The 21,425-nt window shown below is 38.1% G+C and overlaps 1 protein-coding gene and 1 pseudogene across 3 annotated transcripts in view; one reads left to right on the top strand and one right to left on the bottom strand.

The window, feature by feature from the left end:
- Positions 1-21,425, bottom strand: part of SLC4A4 (solute carrier family 4 member 4) — a 344,097-nt gene that overhangs the window by 200,545 nt on the left and 122,127 nt on the right. For all 3 annotated transcript variants that reach the window (XM_032400517.1, XM_032400516.1, XM_032400515.1), the window contains exon 4: positions 7,611-7,746. In XM_032400517.1, the coding sequence (XP_032256408.1) occupies positions 7,611-7,746 (136 nt within the window). The remainder of the gene's footprint in view (positions 1-7,610; positions 7,747-21,425) is intronic.
- On the top strand, positions 13,600-14,131 carry LOC116628676 (annotated as a pseudogene).

Raw genomic sequence — 21,425 nt, 5'->3', positions numbered from 1 at the left:
CCTTCCTATCAGTTGCCAGAAATCTGTATTGCCAAATACACACATATGTGAGAGCGGCTCTTTTCTGCCATTATTCTCACCTGTCCAAACTATGTAAGTTTGGTGGGTAGGGATGTACTATATGTTGGTCTAATTGAATTTAAAAAAAAGGGGGGGTAGTGATGTATTATACGTTGGTCTAATTGAATTTAAATAAAAAAGAATGGGGGACACCTGGGTGGCTCAGTCAGTTAAGCATCAGACTCTTGGTTTCCGCTCAGGTCATGATCGCAGGGTTGTGAGATCCAGCCCTGCATAGCCACACTCAGCAGGGAGTCTGCTTCTCGCCCTCTCCTTCTGCCCCTCCCCCAACTTGAATGCGCTCTCTCTCTCTCTCTCTCTCTAAAATAAATAAATCTTTAAAAAACAAAAGGAGCAAAATGACTGCATTCTTTTGTGACCAATCTTTAGTTTCATTCCTCCCCACAGTTTGTATTGTAGATGCAACCTGACTAGACTTAAATATGACTTAACAGGTTTTAATAGTACATTTAGAAATCATAAATCCCAACCAGCTTGGATATATGGAATAGCATTACTCACGCTCCTGGAATACACCAGCCCTTTAGGTCAAGATTTAATTATAAAGGAATGAAAACATAAAATCTCAAAACTAGCCAGTTCCTTAGAATCTACATTCCTAAGGGATAAGTATTATATCATAGTTCAGTTTAGCATCTATTTCACTTTGAGGTTAGTAAATATTGAATGTTGTGATGATGTCATATCATAGCACAGCTAACAACATACGGGAAACTCTGGGATAATGGCTATTAAGTTCCCTTAAAATGTATTGCTCTGATTGTTCAAGGAACGGAGTATACTTCCAACATATGCTTTCAGACATAAAGTAATGGTTTGCCCATTTAAACAGATTGTTTGCATGCAGTGTCATTTCAGAAACTATATACGCTATGTCTATCCTCCTCACATACCAAGGACAAATTTGAAAAAAACCTGAAAACTACTCAATTCAAATCAGAACCCATTAAAGAAAAGGCTAAGGCAAAGGTACCAAAGTTCAGCCTACCCGAGTGCCAATGAATTTGTTAAGGTGACTTAGAACCATGTAATTACATTAAAAAAAAAAAAAAGACATTTTTACTGTAAAATGTACTATCAGCTACTATCTACCCTTCATAGTGACTGTGAATAACAATATATTTGCAATAAGTTTCCTCCTTTTCCTTTTGTCTTGGTACTTGACATTTTATAGGAAAATTAATTTCAGAAGTTAGTTTTTTAAATGCTTGCAAATACAAAACTGTTGTAACTTTGGAGGAAGAGTTTATTAGGTAAAGTTTATTTCAAGGTCTTAGAAGAAGAAGAAAGTACACTGCAGTTTAACGCACTTTGAGTGACTGCCAACCAAACAGCATTTCGCTCGTTTATTGAAGAAATAGAAGGCCCACTGGGAATCACTGAATTTTGCAACTTTCCAATCATATGATTAAATATAATTAAGAAAAGACAAGACCTCTAACTTAAAAACAAGCTAATTTTACAGTGGAAAATAGACATGACCTTTGCCCTAGAATATAATCCAACTATATAAGACTATTAAAATAACAAATTTCTTGCTAACTAATAAGTGCCTCATTACATAAAAGAAGCCAACACTAGTGTGTATCTGGGGTAAATTAGGTTTTTAAGGAGAACTCTCAAATTTCTAGATCAACTGTGAAAGTTACTGCAAAGCAGTATATGTGATTACATATAATTACACAGACGATCAGATGCCTTTTCCTTCAGCCTTTTTCTTACAGAAGAAATAAACTTGTTCTGAAATGGAATGTTCCAAAGTAATCCAGTAGAGAAAAGACAGAGAAGTCAGTGTAGATTGGGAAAAGAGGACTCTCTCTCTAAATCCCCAGGGTCAGGACGCATGTCTTGCTTGATGGCCATGCCCTGAAATCAGGGTTTTCCAGAGGTCGGCTGGGTCAGTCTGCCAAGCAGAAACACAAATGGGTGTTCAACTGTGCTGTCCCACTGGAACTAAAACATCAATACCCTTTTCCTTTGCTGGCCAGTTTTGTTGAAGCTTGTGACCGCTTTCCTTTTTACCCAGGTTTGGCAACAAAAACTAAACCACATTGGGGAACTGACCTTTACCATATATTCTTCTAACAGTGAAGTCCAACATTATCCATCTGAATATTCACTGAAGGAAAACTGAAAGCCAATAACCATTTTTACAGAGACATCACCGTCTCAAAGAAATTAAGAGCTTGGGATGGTGGGGAATAGCAGTAGCCCTTCTTCCTGGCTTTGGCCCAATACCAAAGCTGGACGATGACTTATTCTTTCACCAGTTTGTGTCATGGACCTATTAGTTAATGCCTATCCACCTAGAAATTCTTAACAAGGAGCATAGGCTTCTTCACTAATACCGAATACTCCATTATAATTACTGCTACATTACTAAATGTCAGTATTCAAATAAGCTAACACTCAGGAATACTCTTTAAAAAAAAAAAAAGTATTCTCGGCATTCCACTCATCATATACGCTTCTCAGGTCGAATCATTCTATCCTTTGCACAGTCTTCAATTTGTGCTTTATGCTGGAAGAGCCAATAAAAACCCAAAGTTCTAATTTTTAGGAAAGGGAAAAGCAAGGGAAAGATGTGAAAAAAAGGGGGTGGTAGAGTTGGCTGAACTTCAAACTTCATATAAATAAAGACTTCCCTTGTTCATAATTTTACATGACTATTGTGCCTTCCAGACTTAAACTGGGATATTTTTCTTACTACTGAAACCATTCTCTTTATTTTTTGAGATAGAGCTTAACCTGAACTTCCTGACTAAAACTGAAACTGCAGTAATGCTGAGAATCAATGGAGGATATTTTGGGTCAAATCAAATCATTAGTTACCTAAAAAGCACAGAACATTAAAAGGGGTAGAACTGTGTCCTGTGGGGGTGTGGGCTCACAGTAGAAACTACATTAAGCTAGAGAAGTCTAGTGGGTTAGTTCTCTATGGAATAAAATAGTCTATGAATTGGGGTTTTCACAGAAAAGCAAAGATCTCAAGTTTATAAGTCAGCCAGAAAAATATTCATAGCACATTTTCATATATAAAATGAATCCCTTCTAAGTATTAAACTTCTTTAGTCTGATAGGTTTGAGAGTTTTTAGTGGGGAGAAAAAGCCCTATCATCTCTAGAAACCAGACCTCTTAAATGGCAATCAGAAATTACTGCAAAAATGTTCTGAAGTGGGGTATGTTGCAAGAACTAGAGATTACTAAAACTCTGAATCATTTCTGGAGGCACAATCACCTTCCAACCTCCCAACAGGATTTCGGTGGAGCTAATTCTGTTAACAGATATTTCTTGACCATGGACAGTGTGCCAGGTAGTTGTAGGAACTAGAGATATAGTTATGTACAAAACAACTAAAAATTCCTGCCCTCATGGAGCTTTAATTTAATGGGAAGAGAAAATAACAAGATATGCACGATGCTAAATGGTGATAAGTGCCAAGGAAAACATAATGGAGGAGGGGGTTAGAGAGTGTTGGGGGACTTTTTAGATTTTAGATGGGATAGCCATTGAGAATGTAATATTTGAAAAAAAGACCTGAAGGAGGTGAGAAAATGAGCCATGCAGATAACTGGGCGGGGGGGGGGGGGGGGCCGGGGGGGGGGGAAGGGGAGGATTTCAGACAGAGGGAACAGCAAGTGCCATGTCCCTGGCATAGGAGCATGACTGGCCAGTGAGTGAACAAGGGGGGGCGGAGAGGAAAGTAGGAGATAAAGTCAAAAAGATCATGGTGGGTTGTTCATGCGGGAGGTAAGGGCAGGTGCAGAGAGATGGACTAATTAGGAAGCATTTACAATAATCTGTATAAGAAACAACGGCAGCTTGGACCTGGATTGTGGCAGTACTGAATGTGAGATGTGGTAAGATTCTGAATATCTGAGTATCTTTGAGGGTAAAATAAATAGGGTTTACCAATGCATCGAGTAAGGAGTGTAGGGAGAGGCAGAAGTCAAGGAAGATCCCAGTGTTTCTGGCTTGAGCAACTAGAAGAATGGAGTTGTCCATTGTGGTAGGGAACTCTGCGGGAGGAGCTGATCTGAGGCAGGTAGATCAGAAGCTCAATTTTAGATATGTTACTTCAAGAAGTGTGTATTAGCCATCCAATTATGTGTTTTCAGTCATACAAGGAAAGAAGTCTGGGCTAGACAACTTAATGGGGGATGGCAGCAGCATACTGATGAATTAATTTGAAACTTCAAACACAGGTCCTCCTCTGACCTTTATCAGTGGTGTACTAGGTACCTTTGGTCTGTCATTCAGCTGTCCGTCAGTCAGAAAGAGAAGAATTATCACAGAACTCCAGCTTTGGTCAGGTAATATATCTAAGAAAGTATGATATTTAGAACAGCTGTTTCTAAGGCAATCAATTCTCAACTAACCACACTCAACAAATATTATTGAGCACCTGTTATAGTACCAGGCACAGTGAGGCACTGGGAATACAGTCATGAAAGACAGACATGATGGTCCCTGCTTTCAGATGAATCAGTGTAATGAAGGAGACAAAATGAAAACAGTAATATCACACTTACATTTAATTAAGCAGTAGTAAGTGTGGCACGTCCCATCCAGAAGTTATAGAGTGTAGACTGGTGTGAGTATGTTTCTTCCTGGACAGCCCCTCCTCTCCCACCACCAACACATGGCGCACTCCCACCACACATTCTCTCCAGCAGTCCAGTCTCTCAGGGGCTAATGACATCACCAAAAATGACACATGTATTCTCAAGGAAATAGAGTCTTCAAGGACGGTAAAGTATTCAAAATTATCTTCATTGTAAGAAGCTTACATGAAAGTTCTACGTCCATCTCAGTGTTGAATTACCTACACAGTGAAGTGTCACCTCTCCACCCTTCTGAGACCAGAGGTCACATAAAATATAGTCCGCCTTGGACTGAGAGAGAAAGCAGAAAGCTACTCCCAAATTCTACTCTATGATAGGTACTCACACAGAATTTCAAGAAGAAAACATGAATCAAAGTAACGCTTCTGGTCATAACTGACTAAACTAGTATATACACAGGGATAGATATACTATGCTATAAACTATGCATGAAGTTACAGAGATGCAACACAGTATCACCTTCCTTGGGTAGAAGAGAATACTCATCTCAGGAAGAAGACTGCGTGAGTATGTGACTGGCCCATAGCGAAGTAGCCAATCAGCAACAAAGCCAAGACTAGACCAAAATCTCCCCAACACTTAATTCAGGATGTACCAGTACGATTCTCACTCTGTTGTTTTGTTTTGTTTTTCTCTAGTAAAAGATTCTACTTTGAAAGCCTTCTTTTGGAGGATGTTTATGAACCAAAAGTGTACTTTACGTGGGACTTTTAATTTCCAGGTTATTAGGACTAAGAGAAGGGAATGAGAGAGAATTATTGTATCATGGAAAGAGGTCCTGAAAGAACAAGAATGAAGAGCTTCAAGAGGGAGCATCAGAGGTGAAGAAGCAGAAATGTGCTACAGATAGGTTTTTAATAAGAAGGAGAAAATATTAACAGAAGAGTTAAAACAAGCACACCCACTATTAGTGTCTGAATATTAGAGTTATCCAGCAAATGGAAAATAACATATTTAAGATTAGGTCTCTTCCCTTACTGCTACTGGGAGGGCCAGGAGTAAAATGTAATGATTTTTTTTTTTTTTTCTGGGCACAGTTCAAGTTATGGAAGATATGAAATTATCCATGGATTCTACTAAACTTTTTTTCCTACTGAACTTTCTTTTAAAGCAGATGTTTCCACAAGACCAAACTACCTAGAAATTCTTGGTGAGAAATAAAGGCTTCTCTATCATTATCAAATGAATTAATTTATGAAGCTTCTCTACTATTAAAAATCCTAAATGTCTAAAGACATTCAATAGTACTTAGTATTGCAGTAATGATAATAAATCCACAAACCTACAGAGTGTTAAGTCTCAGTAACTAAACAAAAATTACCAAAAAATCCAATTAACTTGATGAACACTTGATTAGAAATGATATGATGCATGAAGCTTTTAAATATGCTCCAGAAATGGTGTACGTGGCTGGCTCACTGGAAAAGCATACGAATCCTGATCTCAGGGTTATGAGTTCAAGCCCCACATTGGGTGTAGAGCCTACTAAAGAAACTTAAAAAAAAAAAAAAAAAGATATGCCCCAGAAAATAAAAGTTCTTCCTTTAATTCTCAAAAGAACCTCATCCAGAAAAGGAAAGACAATTGAGTTAGTGGTTCTTTATATCTCATCAACTTTTACTAATCACAGATGATAAAAAATATATTTCTTTCTGAGTCTAGAATGACCTAACTAGAAGCGGAACAACAGACATAAATCTCTTTTCCATCTAATCCACAGAAGAAGGTTTTCACTTATTTTACTCTTTTTTTAAACCCAAAGCTACAAGAAGGATTTGATTTGCCTCATTCCTCAGATTGTAAAGATATTATATTGAACACACTTGAAACTTGAGGAAGATACAATAATCTGTGTGTGAGCTTCTTCTGCTCACTTCTCTATTCTCAGTACTTCATTAGTGCCTGACATATACTATGCATTCAAAAAAACACCAGTTGAATTTGATTTGAATTAAATTGCAGGCTATAAAAGGTGTATCTTAACATTATTTTGCTTGTGAAAAGGAAATATATTGAATCTCCATGCAATTACGACAATGAGAGATCAGTAACTGCATTATATCAAATTCCTTATATTACATAATTGTTCTATGTCCTAGAAGATACAGTGTGGAGTATATAACTTAATCTATATGTAGAAAGAAAGAAAAGTTCTGTTATCATGAGAAGAACGAAACCTTAGATATTTCTGTAGTGCTTAGCAATTTACAAGGTATTTCCATATATATACATACATATAGGCATGTATGTAAATATCTGTGATATAATTAGACAAATATTAAATAAAATACATAAAGATATATTACATATCTTATATTGCATACATATATATGTAGTAGGTATTATTATCCATTTTTTATTGATGATGAAATCAAAGTTCTGAGACACTGAGTGCTATGCAGCTAACAGGTGACGGAATCTGAAATTTAACTCAGGTCTCTAAACTCCAAATTCAAGTGAACCTTTTACTTGCTTTCGTGGATACTTAAAAGATGACAGGTTTTTCCTTGGAATAATGGCAAGTCTGTGGGTAAACATTGTCTTTGCAACCTCCCTCCTAACTGCAGAAACTGTGGATACATATCTCTAGGCTACCATGTTTGGGTGCTTGCGTTTATCTCTTTAAGATATTTTACTATTAAATAGCATATGAACACAGATTTACTTCTAATTCTTTATAAAAGTTAAAACTGTAACAACATGAATCAATGTAACAATGCTCCAGCAGTGAAATAAAGGGTGTCCTGCATCCACATCAACGTAACAGAGAAGAAAAAGAATCCTTTTATTCCTTAACCCAGCCAACATGATGCTCCTCAGTTATTCAAAGGTGCTCACAGACAGCGATCTTGCCCTGCACTTGTTTCCCCAGGTCAGCACTGCACAGCCAGTCATGCCTCACCTCGCCGTCTCCTTCCACTCCATCTCCTGCCCATCCACGGCCAGCAGCTCATCCAGTTCGGTGAAGAGCTGAGGGGGTGCTGGGCTGTCATCCTCCTCGCCCAAGATGAACCGGATACGTTCTGCGGCAGGAGAGACTGCAGAAGTGAAAATACTGCGGTTAAACACGGGCTGGACAACCCTGAGGAAAGTGTAGCTTCGAGCTCTTCCTCTGTCCCCAAGGCTGTTGGACTTCCCTGACACGTTTTCTATGGACATCCTCCTTGCTGAGCCTCCCTTTTCCCCAACCTACACACGAAAAAAACTCAAAGCCCTTCTCTGCTCCTTCGGTCCTAAACTGTATCTCAGCTCGCCACCACTCTCCAGGATAGGACTCCAGTTCTGTGTGGTGTGTGACAAAGAACCTTTAGCCCTCAGATGAGCTGAGGTCCAACCGCATGACCTTCCCTCCTTCCTCACTTATGACCCATCCAAAATTATTAGATAGAAACCAGCCTGAGCCAATCACTTTTTCTACAGCAGTGGGAGGGGGCAGAGCACCCCAATCCTGAGTTTCCCCCAGGCCCTTGCCTCCCACCCACCTTCCCTCTGTCCAATGCCTAAAGCTCATGCCCTCACAGGATCCTCACTGCCTGTAACTGGCTAAGTGCAAAGCTGATGAAGGAATATTTAACAAGATGGGGCCTCTTCTTTACATAAGGGCAGTACCCAAAAATGTTTAGTCACACTTCAATGCACTTGAAAAACAAGCCCAAGTAAAATATTGTACACCTGAGGAAAAAAATTTTTTCTGACACACTCAAGCACATAATTGAATGCCCTACTAGCTCCTTTTGACCCTATCTCCTGAAAATCATATAATGAAAAATTAACTAGAACTTCCCTCAGGTTGTGGGTTATTCTCCCCTTCTTTTTTTTTTTTTAAAGAAAAGGAAAGCCTTGGGTGCCTGGGTGGCTCAGTTGGTTAAGCGACTGCCTTCGGCTCAGGTCATGATCCTGGAGTCCCGGGATCGAGTCCCACATCGGGCTCCCTGCTCAGCAGGGAGTCTGCTTCTCCCTCTGACCCTCCCCCCTCTCATGCTCTCTGTATCTCATTCTCTCTCTCAAATAAATAAATAAAATCTTTAAAAAAAAAAAAAAAAAAAAAGAAAAGGAAAGCCTTTGAGAACTGATGATCATATTACAAAACTAAGGCCCACAGATACTCTTTATAATATCTGGGCAAAACCAAGAATGGTATATACATGTGAATATAGTCCAGGTACACAGATATATGTGTATATACATATATATGTATACACACACACACACACACATTGTAGAAATAGGTGTACTCAACCTAATAAAACAAGAATATTCCTACCATCTGAAAACTACTGTAATACAGGACAATATGAAATTCCACAGATCAAAAAATACTACGAACAAACCCATGAAAAATATTCAACCTAACTAGTAATCCAAAACTAATTATTAAAATAAAATACATGTTTTACCTATGAAAATAGCAAAAGTGTAAAAAAAAATGATAATCCCAATGTTGCCAGAGATTTAGGACACATGCACAGCACCTCTCAATTTATGTCACTGATAGAAGCCTAAACGGGAACCTCTCTCTGAAGGGAAATTTGGAAGGATATGGAAATGTTTTAAAAGTGTATACATCATGTGACCCAGTAATTCTACCACTAGAAATAATTCATTTCAGAGAAATAATAGTTGTTACCTCAAAGACAGAGGTGACTAATGCAACACTGTTTATCATTGAGAAAAACAGAAGAAGCCTAAATGTCCAAAAAGGAGGACTGGTTAAATAAATTACACTACAACTATTCAGTAAATCACCATGTAGTTATAAAACATGAAGTCGAGATTATCATTTTTTTACATATATGAAATGCTAAATGAAAAATAAAATTGCAAAATCATATGAATAAAGTGATCCCACGCCAATAAAGAAAAAATACACATATATCCACAAAATAAAGTCTGGAATTGAGGGAAACCCTCACTATGCATGGTTCCAAGGTGTGTGAATTTCAGTTACTGCCATTTAGTTAAAGAACACCAGTCCCCCAGTAATACAGCTTAAATTTCAGTTAGGATAGTATATTAACTGTGAGTAATTACATGAAGTACAAACTTCACTGCTAGCTCTTCAGTCCATAAATTACTATGTTAATAACACACATGCATCATGATCAGTGACCGATCATAATGCTTCTTGCAAAGTCTGTCAGTGATTGGTCACTGCGCATTTGTTACTCGTTCACGTACAGACAGCAAAGTGTGTACCCGTGTTGCCTTCATATCAAAAGAGGAGAGTGGCCAAGAGAGATGAAAGTAGAGTACAGAAACAAAAAGTGATATGGTGGAAATGAAATCCATGTTGAATGTAAATGGAGTTATCAAAGACAGAGCTGCTCATGGGGATGCTGACAATGCTGCCATTCACCATGCGAGAGAATCTAGACAACAGTCAAATAGTACACAGTGAAGGCAAACAACATAAATAAGGAAAGTAGTTGGACCAAAATGACAAAGATGTCCCAGAGGAAGTGACGCTGGCAAAAAAAAAAAAAAGAAGAAGAAGAAGAAGAAGAGGAGGAGGGAGAAAAGGAAGAAGGCGGAGGAGGAGAAAAAAAAGCATTTCACATTAAAGGAACTCTCAGAGACATTTCTTGACATGCAAAGCACAAAGGAGAAAATGTTGGAAGCTGATCCAAAGTTAGAGAGGAGTATGCAATTCATCGGGGCATAGAAAAGATGCTTGCTCCATTTCATAAGCTGTACAACAGGAAGAAGGCAAGCATTACTCAACCCACTCCTGACAAGATTTTACAAAGAAATAAAATACTTTAATCGCAGTATTTCTTTTTTTTTTTTTTTTAAAGATTTTATTTATTTGTTTGACAGAGAGAGACATAGCAAGAGAGGGAACACAAGCAGGGGGAGTGGGAGAGGGAGAAGCAGGCTTCCCACCAAGCAGGGAGCCCGATGTGGGGCTCAATCCCAGGACCCTGGGATCATGACCTGAGCCGAAGGCAGACGCTTAACGGCTGAGCCACCCAGGTGCCCCTAATCGCAGTATTTCTGACATTCTAAATTAGAGTTTAGTTTAAAAATTAGTACTAAATACTAGTTGTATTATTTTTTTCATTTCCCTATACCTTTATAACCAAACAGCAAGAGAGATTTTAATGACATGGCAAATATTTTTTAAAGGTCAAAGAAAAATAGTAACTTCTCCCATTGATTATTAGGATTGTTTTATACAATTTCAGCTTGAATAGTCATATTTATGGCCTTGCCCTACCATGCAAAGCAAAGACTGCCTATATATACACCTTTTAAATGTTATACAGTTTATTTCCAGGGCTTCTATGTTCTTCCTTTCACATTTCTATCAGCTCCACAGTGTACACAATTCATCCATGCATTCATTCAGCAATATTTATTGAGTACTGTCTTTGCCCTAAATAGGCTTTGTTTCAGGCTCCGAAGATAAAGCAAAAAACTTGACACCGAGATCCTTGTTCTTATTAAGTGTACATGCTAGGAGGGGCAACAAACATTAACCAGTTATTAGGTTAGTGAATAATTAATTGGTTAAATGAATAAATTAGTACATAAACCAACAAAAATATCTGCAAACTGTTCCATGTTTATAGAACATTCAAATAAGATAATTGAATATATATTAATATAGGATACAGGATGTTTAATTTCTGTAATTAGAAAAAAAATGACTGAAATTTCTTAACATCTCTGGGAGAAAAAAACCTAAAGTTCCAGAACTTTTGTGTAAGAACACTTGCAACGCCTTTCCAGTCAAGAAGTGGAAAGTGTCATTACTTTAGAGAATCATGGAAGTCATGAAGGAAATGATGGGAGGGTAAGAAATAACGGGCAGAATTTGGAATGTGGCTATGATTTCCAGGAGCAGAGTGTTCACACTACTTCAAATGTGGTTATTTATCCGAGTGGTTCCGAAACTGACAGTCACAGATTTGATGGACTTTTCATCAACATTCAACATCAACGCTCCCTGAGGTAGAACTAGCTTTTAGAAGGGAAAAGTCTACATTTAGAGAATCAATTTTTTGTCCATTTCTAAAAATGTGATATGAGTTAGTCCCCACCTCTAACAGAGATGAATAAACCTTTCCCCTCCTTAGAAAAGAGACTCTCCTGCAGAGCACAGTATACATCTCTGCTCAGCTCTGATCCATGGAGCATTACCCTGAGATCCAGCAGCCTCCAGTTAGGAAAACACAACTCTGCTTAGCAGAGAGGCAGCTGTGGCTTCCACATAATAGAATGGAAGAGGGTTGCGACATTACCCCCGGTTCTGACTCTCTGGGTCTCATGTGTAAGTTGTCTTATGCATATTAAATACAGCTTCTGAGTAACCAGTGTAACAACCCCTTGGGAATAAAGTTCCAAAATCCTGTGTCATAAACTAGCTCGATACTCTAGTAAGTTTCTTTCCTTAGTTGCTCCACTAAGCTTCCCCAGAATTAGAAGTAAGAGGCCACAGCAATTGTACTGTAAATATAGACCTGTGGGAGGGGCAGCCTCTGTAGCCAGCAAATACCCTTCCCAATTTCTAATGTCATTCTTAACACAAAGATATGCAGAGAGTCTCCCTAATGAAGGATGTCAGGAATTCATTTTTTTCCCCCGTAAATTTTGATCAAAAGGGAAATGAGCTAAATAGAAGACACAGCACTGCATTGAAATTAAGCATATAGACCTCTGGAACCCAACTGCCTAGGTGTGAATCCAAACTCTGCTACTTATATGCTGTGTGACCTGAGACAGGTTAATTAACCTCTCTGTGTCTCAAGTTCCTCACATGAAAAATAGGGTGATGATGATCAATTATCATAGCTAAAATACAAGGTTTAAATTAGTTTAAAAACTGCCAGCCCTTACTAGCAAAACCTGCCTAGCTTCTAAATAAGAAAGTGCTCACAGATATTGGCCCTGAGAGCCCTTGTATGTTGAAAATACATAAGGTAGGAAAGAAAAAAGCCAAAAGTTCTGCATGTGTTACTTCAGTGAATTCAGTAGCTTTGGTAATGAGAATATAAAGGTGTACCCTTCTGGGAAACAGCCAATAACAGAACAGGGGAAAATAATGAAACCTCTTTAGTCTCACTTTAATACCTGGGGGGAGAAAACAGCAGAAAATCAACTTACATTACAGATGAATAGATTATGATTCTAAGTAATAAATAACCTAGTTTCATCATAAGAGAGAACCTGGAGAAAAATGAGAGAGGGTGACAGGGAAGCAGGAAATGAGGGAGAGAGAAAAACTGTCAAATTAATCCAATCACCTTTGTCAGAACAGAAGGCCTGTAGATCAAAGCCAAGTTAATGCCTCTAATCTGCCTTGATTTTTTTCTTTAATTCTGCCCTCTGGTTAGAATGTGTTTTGGGGGTTTTGGGGGGGCGCGGTTTGGGGGTTTTTCCCCCCCGGAGTAGCTGTAGAATTTCCTGGAGGGCCCTACCTAAGTGTGGTTATCTATGACCAGCATCCACCTGCAGGGTGACAATGTCATAGTCTGCAATAGACCCAGTGCTCCCAAATCCCCAGTGCTGACAAGAAGGAAGGCAAACATGTGGCAGGAATGCTGCCATTCCCACTCCCACCACCAGCACCCATGGCATACATCACATCCATTCCTGCTGAGACTAAACTTGACCTCAGAGCAGTCACTATCCACCAATCAAAGATGGTGTGTGAGAGGACACCTCTCCAATGACACCTACCTGGCTAGAGAGTCAACTCTCAGTGAGCCTGTCATGTCACTTTGGCCCCAATCTCTGCATCCAACCTGTCTCCCACAACAACCCAGAAATGTTGGTGACAGAAGAACATACCTGCTCGATTTTGCACCAAGCTCAGCCAGGAACCCCAGTGTCACAAGCAAGCTCAGAGGTGTTCACTGCTGCTGTCACAGTTCATCTGCTAAACTCTGTCCCAGAACGTGGGCATAGGCAAGAACAGAAACCTACCCTGGCCCCCATCCAGGAATGAATTCAGGTATTTCCCAAGAATGACCAGAACAGAATTTTGTAATTAGAATTTTGTAAATAGAATTTTGTGATTATGGGTAGGAGGACATGACTCTCTCTTCCCTAGAAGAACTGACCTTTAGAGGACAGAATTAACTTAGTTCTCAGTAGAGAATCAAGGAACCTCCACAAGGCACTCATTTTCTAGCCAAAAGTCTGCATGATGCCTTAAAACTTATTAAACAACCAGAATTAACAAAGAAAGTGGACATGGTTTGGATAGTGGGAGGCAGTTCTGTTTATAAGGAAGCCACGAACAAGCCAAGCCATCTCAAACTCTTTGAAAGTAACACATTTTTTACAGAAATTGATTTGGGGAAATACAAGCTTCTTCCAGAATACCCAAGTGTTCTTTCTGGTGTCCAGGAGGAAAAAGGCATTAAGTAGAAATTTGAAGTATATAAAAAGAATGATTCATGTGAAGGTGTTTTCTGATTTATTTCAAGTTGTTCCCCTTGCCCTCCAATTATATATTTTAATGTTAGAAAAAAAGACTTTTGTTGACTTTAGATCAAAGCATAACTATTTCTAAGCAATGTGTTTATTAATTAATCTTAATCTTAACTAGACTATAATTAAGATTCATCTTACCTAGATTATACCAGATATCATTTGTGAAACATTTCTTGCTATCACTATCTGAATGCCAACCAAGGACAATCACCTGCCTGTCTACCTGTCACCTACATATCTACCAAAACACCAAAGTGGGAGAATCCTCTGGTATCATGAGTTGAAACCAAGGCTTATAGAGAGATAGGAGCTAGATAGATTTGTCCAAAGATCAGAAATAAATTATACACAGGAGAGCTAGAACTCAGATATTAAAAGAAAATTTGATCAAAATGGGGACTATGAATTACTCTATGCATATCACACTTCTGAAAAAAAAAAAAAAGTTCTGTTCACTCAGATAGGAAATCAGTAAGTTGAGAACTCTAGTACATTCCATGTGGATAGTAAAGAAGCAGGCAGGAGACTATCCTTTTGAAGGTTAAAAGAGAAGGTCTGAGACCTCTAAAAACTCAGTTTCTGATCTTTGGTGAGATCCCATGGGACGGTAAATGATAGAAAAATAGGCTGCTCTTTACAAAAGAGTAATCTAATAACAAGCATATGGCTAAAATTAAAAATTCAAAGAGGTAATGAATTGAAAATGGATAATGCCAGAAACCAAAATTAGTAAGTTAGAAAGTAAACTTCACAAACTTAAAAATTAAAATTAAAACATGTTTTACCCATCATGTTAGCAAAGATTTGAATTGTTAGGTATCCAAAGAAATAGCATTTTCTGCCTTGTTAGTTGATACAACCTTTTTAAAGTGTAAGTTAGCAATATCAATTAAAAATCAAAATATTCTGGGTTTGGACCCAGATCTTCCACTTCTAGAAATTAATCTGGAACAAAGAGATGGACCCAAGAGTATCTGTGGCACCATTATTTTTAAACTTGGAAGCAGCCAAATGTCAATCAATAAAGAAACAATTAATGGAAGGGAGGAAGAAGGGAGGGAGGGAGGGAGGGAGGGAGGGAGGGAGGGAGGGAGGGAGGAAGGAAGGAAGGAAGGAAGGAAGGAAGGAAGGAAGGAAGGAAGGAAGGAAGGAAGGAAGGAAGGAATTAGAGAACAGACTTGCTCATTTTCAGATCTTTTTTCATCTTTCCTATCTGATATAGTCTTTTCTCTCCTTTCTAACTCTGACTCAATTTCCAAGGCCCAGCTGAAAATTCTATCTTTTCCAATAACCTGTAATAACCATTCACAGAAATGTTGGTGATGTGACCTCTCTCCAACTAATCACCAAGCTCCTGGAGGACAGGGTCTGTCTATGTATTTCCTTAAAGACCAACAGTACTATGCACTTAATCGTCCCTTGAAATATTAAATGAATGAATTAGATGCGGATGAATAAACCTTGGACATCTTCAAGTACACAAAAACATAACCACGGGCAAAAGGAAGCTTACATTAAGAGCTCTGAAATGGAAAATATCTAAGTTTGCAAACTGTCCTTATTCCATCCTTCCCCTTAATCCATCTTTGGGGGTGCCTGGGTGGCTCAGTCGTTAAGCGTCTGCCTTCAGCTCAGGTCATGATCTCAGGGTCCTGGGATCGAGCCCCACATGGGGCTCCCTGCTCGGCGGGAACCCTGCTTCTCCCTCTCCCACTCCCTCTGCTTGTGTTCCCTCTCTCGCTGTGTCTCTCTCTGTCAAATAAATAAAATCTTAAAAAAAAAATCCATCTTTGGATTAGCTGCACAGTGACCAAAATACAGTCACCATTTCCTATTGAGTAAGCCACAAGTAAAAGAATGTACACTTCAAGTAAGCTATTTTCCTCTGTTAGATGCAATCTCTTCCTACCCTGAGGGACCACAACATTTAATCTGCACTTCTATTAAGACATTTAATATCCTAATAAAATAAAATTTAAAAATAAATAAATAAAATCTTAAAAAAAATAGAAAAAAAAAGAGACATTTAATATCCACTACTTTGTGGGTTTCCTTTCCATTGCTGTACTTTGTCTTTACATCTTTACTAAGCCAACCACCTGGTTCTTCACTTACCTAAACTATTCTTGGTGCCTACCTTGTGCACAGTGAAGTTACACAAAAAAAGAATGGATAAAAGAATGAGTAAGAAAATGAATGGAAAAATACATAATATATATTCTGCCCCAGTTTCTCACAAAAAATCTTTCTTTGCTTCTTTCGTCTGCTTCCCAGAGGCTTAGCAATGCTTGAAGTATAGTTCTACGTTCTCATTTTGATTACTTAATTAATATTTATTAGTTTTTAGTGTGTGAATCACTATGTTACTTGTTGAAAGTACACAAAATATTTTTAAGATAAGGTCCTTGTCCTCAAGGGACAATGGGAAAAATTCTATCAATAAAAACGGAATATGCAATTACTAATGTTTTTGAGCGGTTACACTGTACCAGGCACTGTGTTCAGTGCCCTTCACTTACTATATTATTTGTTTTACACAAAAATATGAAATATCTACTGTTATCAATCTCTTGTATTACTCATATTACAGACAGGGAAACTGAGTATTTAAGAGACTAAGGGACTTCCCCAAGATCACACAACTAGTAAGTGATATAACCTCAAACCTACTTGTGTTATTTCCAAGCCCATTTTTTAGCCACCACTCTCCAAAAGATGATCTCATTAAAAAAAAAAAAAAAAAAAGAGCCATATGAACGATGCAGACAGTAAATGTACTGGATTTCAGGAGAGGCAGAAATCATAATAGCATATGAAATAGTCCTAAAGTAAATTAACTGAACATTTGGTTCATTATCCACCAAAAGGCAATTTGTGAATGTGCCTTTTGTTTTTGGTCTGGAAAACATCCCACTGTGGCCACCCTACAGGCTACCAAAAAAAAAATTTTTTAATAGAAATAATGATCATAATGAACAATTCATACTGAGCATGACAAGTTTACATGCAAATTCCCTTCTGTGGGTTAAACGAATACTTACAGATTTTGTGTTTTCTCCTTGGCAAAATTCACCATCTGGTAAAGTCTTAGCTCTCAAACCAAAGTATAAAAAGAAATAACTAGGGCACCTGGGTGGCTAAGTCAGTTAAGTGTCCAACTCTTGATTTCAGCTCAGGTCATGATCTCAGAGCTGGGGGATCAAGTCGCCCATTGGGCTCTGTTCTCAGCAGGGAGTCTGTTTGACAGTCTCTCTCTCCCTCTTCCTCTGCCCCTCCCCACCTCTCTCAAATAAATAAATTTTTAAAAATAAATAAATAAATAAATATTTCTTTATCAATGTGCTATCACCAACTGGTTTACATTTTAAGTATTCATTTCTCTCCATGCTGAGTTAAATGTCTGTAAATCAACACTACAGTTGCTAAAACTTCCACAATTTATCTAATTATTAGACCACTGTAGTACTCTAAAAAATACTTAAATGTATATATAAAATCATCAAACTTCAATTTCACATTCATAACTGTAAGAAATGAGAAATCACCAAATAAAGTTACATATATATAAATCTTTAAAACATACACATGCATTGTAGTGGCTGTTACTCTTGCCTACTCAACACCCCTGTTCTCTTTTCTGGTAACAGCATCCCACTTTCCTTTGCAGAACCATTTTTATACTTAGAAGTTCAATGAGAATGAATCATTCCCTATGACCCAGGTCTGGAGAATGAGAATATCACAAATCTTGGCCACAACAATTAATTTTTGAGAGGACACTTTACCTAATCCAGGCCAATCAGAGTAAATAAGTGTCAGTCTTTTGTTGGAACTTCCAGAAAATAAATTTTCACTTTATGCTAAGGTGCTAAGAAGGTAATAAAAACTTTGAGTGCAGATGGCATCTTGCAACTAAAAGGGAAGAGTGTGTGAGAGTAAAGTAAACATGGAAGAACTCAGAACCAAGGCAGAGACAGGTTCCTGATGCCATTATTTGAGCACCTAGATCCAGCCATGCCTGAAGTCAGATACTTCTCAATCATATATGACAATTCCCTTTTACCTTAATCTAAGACAATTTTTTTTGTCACTTGCAACCAAAAGAGTCCTGATATATACATGTCTGTGATTCTATTTTAATGGGCTAGAGTAGAAGTAACTCGTAGTAGTCATCCACAAATTATCCTCTTCAAATTAAATGCATCAAAGAACCTGTTTTTATAGAATCCAGGTTTTCTTGGAGTGATCTATACAACGCATCTAGACTTTACCCATGCCTCAACCTACTTCTACCTCAATAAATCCAGAAAATGACTATTGACTTACATGCTGGCAAGCTCTAAACAGGTAAATTAGATGGTTACTTTTTCTGTTCAATTAGCTAAGAAATTGAAACAGCCAAATAGCATTCATTAAGATGGATAATTTTTTAAATACTTAGGTATCCATGTATTAATAAGCCCCCACACATGAAAAGCTGTCAATTATCACAATTTTCCTTAATATGCCATGACATTATTATTCAGCTATAGAAAGTCAACAGTGCTAGGAGCCTGGATTTCAGAATACTACCAAACTATCTTACTTAGAAGCAGAGTAAGTTCAATTTCAGCTAGCAAAAGGTGAGAAGAACCAGAGTTTGCTGAGACATTTTTGGAAAATATCTGTGTCCTTAGCCTTTCTTCTTCAAAATAATCAGAAAAATAATTTACCTAGAGTTTACATTACAAAAATGTTATCAGGATCCGAGTAGTATCTATAAGATATTCAAAATTCTTTAGAACAAAAAGGTGGTAGCCCTTACATTCCCCAACTTATTCTGTCTTGCTCCTTTATAATTTCTGCCAACATAGTGGGTTGAAAAAATTAAAACAAGCTCCCTGTCAGTGTTAATATGTGTTTTTTAAATGGTGTGAAGCCATTTCCAAAGAAGTAGTCTCAGTGATGGTCTTAGCAGTCAAATAAATTTATTTTATCTATGAAATTCCAGACTTTGGTCTGCCAAGTCTTTTATTAATTATTCCAATTATATTAATTATATTATCAATATTATTTCAATATTTCAAGAATCTCTACCAGAAAGACATAAAATCCCAATTGTCATTTTGGGTTCTAGCATCCTCAATAGTGACCTAAAACCAGGTCACTGTTATGGACTGAACTGTGTACCCCAAAATTTATATACCAAAATCCTAACCCCCATTGTGATAGCATCTGGAGATGGGGCTTTGGGAGGTAATTAGGTTTAGATGAGGTCATGAGGGTGGGGCCCACATGATGGGATTAGTGCCCTTATAAGAAGACACCAGAGACCTTGCTTCCTCTTTCTCTCCACCATGTGAAGACACAATGAGAGGGCTTCCACCTGCAAGCCAGGGCACTCATCAGGGAACCAAATCACCTGGCACCTTGATCTTGGACTTCTCAGCCTCCAGAATTGTGAGAAATAAATTCCTATTGTTTAAGCCACCCAGGATATGGTATTTTGTTACGGCAGCCCTCGCGGATTAATACAATAACTAAACTACCTGATGGTGAAACTCAACTTCTTGACTTTTTTTCTGGACTTGACTTTACTATCATTTTCCCTATTTCATTTAACCCAGGTGTGCATGGTATTCATGAGTCTTTGCGGGGAAGATGGGCTCAGAGAAACAGTAATAACCAATTTCCCTGACTCTTCTCCAGTTACATATCACAAGACTTGCATGCCCACTAATAAATCCAACTGCTAAGTGTTTGTTGGGTCTCCAAGGGATATTTCACACATATTCATCCTTGCGGCTCCAGCCCCACTGTTGATGACCTCTGTCTGCAAAAGCACCTGGGAAGGTACTACATTATAGACAGTCACCAGGGCACAGTGTGGGAATGTCAATACCCTGCCAAGGAATTCAGCTCCCAAAGCTCCCAAAGTTCCCAAGGACTCAATCCCTGAGATGCCAAATCAACACAGTGGTAAAAAAAAAAAGGGGGGGGGGGGGGCAGGTGATCAAGAAATCTGGATGAAATACCATGACAGACAGACAATGTGGATTTGGTAAGTCAGTACAGAGTTCAAAGTGTTATTCAATCCCTGCTTAAGTCCTAAATTATGTCTTTTGACTCCCACCAGATATAAGGAAATTTCCAGAAGAAAAGTAAGGACTCAAGCAAGGAAGAGGAATTCCTAGGACTATGTCCATCTACTCACATTTAACTACCAGGGTATTAAACTTACAAGTTACCTAATGCCTTACGTATCTGAATAAGAATTAACTTCTGGTTCTTGCCTTTAGCTTTTTTCTAATCTTTTGTTCAGATCAAATCACTTTCCCCAAAGAGCTGGCTATACCCAGACTTTCCTTCAGTCAACCAATACATTCTTGCCTATTTAATCCAGTTATAATTGGGCTTCTAGCACTCTCAACCCAAAGGCTTACTGATTTACATAGTACATACAGAAAAAACACCAGAAGGACATGCCAAATGTTAACAATTATTATCCCTAAATGATGGAATTATAGAAATTGACAAATTTTCTAAAATTAACATTAATGTCATTATTATAAGAAAAATAAACCAATTAAGGTATCTTTAATTGCTAACTTGAGGATAGGCATGTCAAATTAGTGCCAAACACTTCCTTACAATAGTTGAAACTGCAGAATCTCGATTATCTTTCTGACCAATGTCCAAAACAAACAAAGCCCTCCAGCACTGCCTTTATTGCTGCCTAGGGCCTCTAACAGCCAATTCTGAACCATGTAACAGGAGTGGCCATGGTTCTGAAAGCTAGCAGACTGAGCAGCCACACATATCTAAAGATAATCCCATGGGTACAGAAGAATGGGGACAGTGGGGAGGGGCTTCATGTAGGTAGCATGGAAAGTTAAGATGCTTTCTGTAAATAGGAACTTAACCATTAATTAAGATGGCAAAGAATAGGACTACCCAGCAACCTCTTCCTAAAAGACCTCAAAATTCCTAATGCATGTCACAACTCTCATCTCCATTTTCCTTTCATTTGTTTACTCCCTACTTCACTTCTCTTTGCTCTGCCAGAGCTGTCCATGAAAAGGTTTATATGATGAATCACTCTGCTTAAGAGTGAACACGTCAGCAGTTTCTCCAGGTTCAACTCAGAACAATTATCAGCACAATTTATACCCTGAGGTTTCTAAAGTCAGACCTAATTTTCATCAACATTAGGAAATCTTCAGGATTCCCAAAATAAACTCTACAGGCTTGCTCAAGTGCAACTACTTTCTATACAAAGTAGCTAAATTTATTGTTC

Source organism: Phoca vitulina, unplaced genomic scaffold (assembly GCF_004348235.1).
Source record: "Phoca vitulina isolate PV1807 unplaced genomic scaffold, GSC_HSeal_1.0 scaffold3, whole genome shotgun sequence".
Lineage (NCBI taxonomy): Eukaryota > Metazoa > Chordata > Mammalia > Carnivora > Phocidae > Phoca > Phoca vitulina.
The sequence above is the reverse complement of the archived record's forward strand: the minus strand, read 5'-3'. Positions and strand labels throughout refer to the sequence as shown.